The following is a 5,446-nucleotide window of genomic DNA, read 5'->3' as shown; positions in this document are numbered from 1 at the left end:
AATTCTTTTTTAAGAAAAAGTCAAATGAAAGACCTCAAAATAAGACCTTAATAAAAGGAATCATAAGTGATTTTTTAATCAGATAGACTAGGAATTCGAATATGGCGTGCAACCTAGTTCGCATACATGCAAGAGGAAAAAAAGTAAGACCTATCGCACGTCATAGTCCGAGAAACCTACAAAGCATAACTCAAGCGAAAGCAACACCGACCCTGGAACTTGAGTCATGAAGCTTTTGGGTTGTTGTTTAGAAACTGAAGTTCCTTTGCTCGTCATCGAATATGTATCTAGCGGTACATATCCATTACCTGGAGGATTCTACTGAAATGTCATTCATGACCTGGGAAACTCGTTTGAGGATTGCAACCGAGGTTGCAACTGCAATCGCGTATTTACATTCTGCAGCATCTCCACCCATCATTCACACGGATATAAAATCTGCCAACATACTATTTAGATGAAAATTTGACAGCTAAGGTTTCAGATTTTGGAGCGTCAAGGTTAATTCCTCTAGATCAAACTCATGTTAATACTCTCGTTTACGGGACTTTAGGATATTTGGATCCAGAGTACTATCATACTAGCGAACTGACAGATAAAAGTGATGTGTATAGTTTTGGTGTAGTTCTTGCAGAACTTTTAACAGGCGAAATACCACTCTGCCTTGAGAGACCAGAAGAACGGAGAAATCTTGCAACATATTTCACTTCCTGTATGGAAGGAAATGATACATTCCAACTTTTTGACGCTAAAGTTACAGCTTATGGTAAACTGGAGGAGATCTTTGCAGTAGCAGAGATTGCAAAGAAATGCCTCAGATTAAAGGGTGAAGACAGGCCTACAATGAAACAGATAGCAGCAGATCTACAAATTTTGCAAAGGTCAGAGTCATCCGGTTCAAATCATCAACACAGGCGCCACCAGTTGAATGGGAAACCAAACTTGGCATCAGAGCCAACAGATCTCTATAGCGTCCCAATGAGTTCTGTTGACGAGCCAACTGATCTCTACAGCATGCCAGTGAGTTCTGTCGATGGTCACTCAAGCCAATACAGCGCCAGGACAAGTATGAGCACTCTCTCTATGAATCTACCGAGGTGAATTGGTATGTAGCATCAAATATATTGGTGGATCGCAAATATCTTTGTAATTTTCATGTATGTTTTCTCATTTAGTTTTTATAACCAGAGAGACTCTAGTTGGTTAAGCTTTGTAACCTAAATTTTAGAAAAGCTGTCTGGCAAAGAAAACCATATAGTAATTTGTATCTTATTGCTGCGGAATATTAATTCGGCATAGTTTAGACAAAGTTGTCTGCAAATTACATGAACAGAAAACAAAAGGTTTTAACACCCAATTTAAAAGAAATATAAAAACCAATTTCCAAACCCTAGGATTCAGAAAAGTCATCTTCTTTGGTGGGTAGCAGTAATATATCATCAGCCTTGATTGTTTCGGCTACGTACCGGTACATGCTTAGCTCTTTTTGCTGGTCGATTGGACGATGAAGAGGCTTCTTGGAGACTCACATCACCTGAGTTATCGCTTCTGCTACCAGAAGGTGCTCCCTGAGCTGAGTTCACTAGTAGGTCTTGCTGAGGCCACATACTTGGGACACCATAGGCAATAGCAGCTGCGCGCCACCTCGCGGAAATTGCTTCAATGAAATGATGGTTAACTAAATTAGCTTATGTTTCATGAAATGATTAAGAAATGTACGACGCAGAAGAAGGGAAATGAAGCTTACTCTGAAACATCGCAGTATTCTGTTTTTGAAAATACAGGCGGATTTCAAGAAGTTTTTTCTCATTGACTATCTTTTGGTAATCCCGCTGCAAAATATAAAACAACCAAAGAAATCGATTTAGCCTAATATGGTATACACCGAAGCACTGTTTACCTGTTGGTGTTTGAAGTCAGATTAATAGCATAGAAGTGAGTGTGTGTATTATCTGTTTGCTAGTCATGTGAGAGTCAGGTGCAGTGAGCGTGTGTATCGCACGAGAGAATTGTAAGAGTGATTGAGTCGAGAGAAAGAGAGAGCATACATCGAGTCTTGTCCTGTAAACGATCTATTTTTCTCTTAATCAATTGATTATCAAAACCGTCTTCAATACAATGTAGACATTCATTCATTAAATGTTACCATGGTATCAGACTCAGAAATCATGAATTTCTGAGGGTATCGATCCAATTTTTCCACTAATTCAACCTGAATTTTCATTCCCTGCTGCTATTCATCAACAAACTCTGATTGTTCTTCATCAAAATCAACAGATTGTTCTTCATCTTAAATAGAAATAAATCTCCGATCTAGATTTCTAACCACAACAACTTCCAATTTAACCATTCAAACAAAGACTTCCATCATAATTAGCTTATTTTTTGCGGCTAATTTCTTCATCAAGAATTGTTGTTCTTGATTCATGATGCCGAGATAGTCTGAGCGTGTTGTAGCTCGTTACACCAAGGTCTAGTTAGGGAAAAAATTTAAAGGTGTTCCACCGATTGGATTCAACAGAAGATTGGGAAATTGTTTGTCTCATATTTTACTTCAAGGCAGTCCTCACCTATGTGTTGAAAATCTTGCGTTTCATATGATGTTTCTAAGTTTGAATTTCCTATTGGAGTTGGAGTGTACGAATTAACAGGTTTGAGTTCTTCTAATTTCATCACTGTTGTTACCGAGTTTGTTTTTCATGGCACTAGTATGCAACTTATGATTGTTGATGGTTAATAAGTGTAAAGTTGTATTTGATCCTGATGCTAGTATTGCTACGTCGTCAAGAGAATTAAGCATGATTTTCAAACTAAAATTCGGTATTAGGGTTTGAGCTCTTGGTTGTTTGAATTTCTTGTTGGTGTATGAATTGAAATCTCTTACCTCATCAACTAGCATTGAGTCTCTGCTGGTAATCTCCATTGCTATCTTTAGATTACTTTAGCTTTAACCTCATGTGTTCAGCTTCTACATCACTAGCTCAACAACATATAATTCTGTCTTCAAAAGCTTTTTCATCATAACTAGTTTGTGGCAACTAGTTTTTTTATCAAGTCCTACTTGTGATGATACCTGGTGCTTTTAAGTCTGAGCATGCCCATCTCCTCTACACCTTATCTAGATAAGACAGAAGATTAAAGTTGTTCCACTTGAAAGTGAGGAAAATCTCCTCACAAATCACAGATGTGTATTGATGTGTGTATGGAATGAAAGTTTGCTGCACTATATGTGCTTAATCAGCTTATTATCAGTTCATCCCATTGGTGCTGGCTTTGATACAGTCCTCTTTTTATGAGTGAGTTGGCTTGCGAGTTCAATGATGAAACCGAAGATGATGTTATGGGATTGGAATTGGGGAGTTATATTAAGTACAGGTTGATGTTCTCCTTGATGAGTCTACATTCAATTTTGATGTAGTCTAGTTTAGTTATCTTTTCAGTTGTTTTCATTCCTTTTTTAATGCATAATAATGGTACAACTCCTAAGTACTTTTCATTCTTAATATTTTTAATAATTTGATGGATATCAGGTCAAGCTCTTCCTGTTTCTCTCATGTCATTGGTGTATGCAAGCTGGTGGTGTTCATAGTATCCTTCTCTTAAGAATGGTATTTGCAAGATGTGGTGCTGGCATGAATGTTTATGTGAGATTAAATCTTACAGGCTAATGTTGTTAAATATTTGAAGTGCAACTGTTTTGGATGAGTTTTCAACTGTATGTTTTCAACTTACAGGCTAATCTTGCAGGCAGCCTTGGTTTATCTGTGTGCTAGTCATGTGACTATACATGCCCTGACCTATCTCCGTTACTGCCTGCAGATAATTATATGCAATTCTCTAAAAAATATGCACATCATATAAAATATACCTTCCATAGCTCCAATGCAAGACGATAATTTGTTGCTTCAGCTTGGAGGGATTCAATTTTGTTCTCCAGATTCAAAATATATGGGGCATTTTGTGCTCTAGATCGAGCAACAGCTTCACGGATTTCCAAAAGCCTACAAAATGCAAAGATTATAAATTTGAATTATTATCATCTACTTGACAGATATGGGCGCTTAAAATAGCATTTTCGTTTTTTTCCCTGGGTTCTGACCGTGAAAAAGGAAAGTCCCTAGGAACTAACATCCATATTTTAAAAATATAATAAACCTTCATCATCGACGAAGTTTAAATGAGTCGACAAAATTATCCAAATTTGTAATAGCCAGTTTTTCTCAAATAATCAATCATTTTTAAAGTATTTTTATGTGAAAATAAATCATGTGAAACAAAAAAAAAGTAAGGTGAGCACTAAATTAGGCAAATTCCAGGATGGATGTGGACTTGGACCCTATTTATAAAAGTCAGGTCTGATTCTTAATGGTTCGGGTATGATTGTGAAATCTGTGGACCAAGACCGGAGCCACTAAAAACCCTGGATATATACCCGTTTGGTATTGAATAATTATCAATCTTTTCCGTAAATTCTGATATCTTCTTCTTTTTGCATAAATCAGTATTATTTTTATACAAGATTTTTATATTTTCTTTATTAATGTTCTAAATAAAGATTAGATTTAAGCAATAAATTAAAAATGAAAATAAAATCTAAGCGAAAACTAGCAAAACATTTAGGATTTTGATGATGAATTAAAGAATGGGTAACCGCCTAACCGGGTTTCGTGTTCAAATGGGTAATACCCTTCAAGTCTTAAGTTGTTAATGAGTCCAATTTTAAAACCCGTACCCTAATCTACATGGTCGGATTCAATTACGAATAGCGGGTACCCATCGACAGCCCTAAAACGTGAAATACCATTTCTGAAGGTAGAGGTATGGACTAAATCACCCATTTTAGTAAGACCGCATGACATATACATGCAACCTAGATGAAGTTTGGAGTAAATTTTAAAAAGAAAGAAAGGAAATCCATTTAACTCGTTACCTTGGTGTTTTCTCTTGATCAGCATTCCACAATCCAGTATAGTTTTCAGGAAGCAATCTACCCCTAGTTGCAAAAGGTGGAGAAAGAGATTTACGAACGGACTCACTATTGCTGATTGGACTAGACATATCTCTCCCCATCTTTTTGTTGTTGGAAGAAACTTTTCTTTTTTTGTATGCTTTTATAGATCGAATGGCACAACTATAGAAAGAAAGTTCATCACCATTATTATAAACCGTTTTAATCAATGTCAGATTCTGAGAATTTAACCGGACTTTAATTGCATAATAAGAAAATTTACCGTTGGATCCGCATTTCACATTGATATTTATCGTATAACGAAGAAACATACCATCTTTGATTTGATATAACATCGTCATTAAAATTCACTTATTATGAGAAATAATGATGATGATGAATCCCATCATATTTATATGTGCTAATACATTTTGATTTGTCAATTTGTCTATTATTCAAAATCTTTGTGACGTGGATGATATCGTACCTCTAACTACA

At 36.1% G+C, this 5,446-nt stretch overlaps 1 protein-coding gene and 1 long non-coding RNA gene across 2 annotated transcripts; one reads left to right on the top strand and one right to left on the bottom strand.

Moving 5' to 3' along the window:
• Positions 1–1,281: 1,281 nt before the first annotated feature.
• Positions 1,282–5,070, bottom strand: LOC113274572. The gene is made up of 4 exons (XM_026523958.1): positions 4,931–5,070; positions 3,869–4,001; positions 1,748–1,832; positions 1,282–1,657 (listed from the first exon to the last, which is right to left on the bottom strand). Exons 1-4 carry the CDS (start codon positions 5,068–5,070, stop codon positions 1,440–1,442), a joined length of 576 nt encoding a protein of 191 aa, XP_026379743.1. The 3' UTR covers positions 1,282–1,439.
• LOC113339515 lies at positions 2,072–3,713 on the top strand. Its single transcript, XR_003355090.1, has 2 exons — positions 2,072–2,651; positions 3,531–3,713. It is a non-coding gene; the product is annotated as an uncharacterized LOC113339515 (long non-coding RNA).
• Positions 5,071–5,446: the final 376 nt, after the last annotated feature.

The sequence above is a fragment of the Papaver somniferum genome, chromosome 1 (genome assembly GCF_003573695.1).
Source record: "Papaver somniferum cultivar HN1 chromosome 1, ASM357369v1, whole genome shotgun sequence".
Lineage (NCBI taxonomy): Eukaryota > Viridiplantae > Streptophyta > Magnoliopsida > Ranunculales > Papaveraceae > Papaver > Papaver somniferum.
This window is presented reverse-complemented; position numbering and strand designations above follow the sequence as displayed.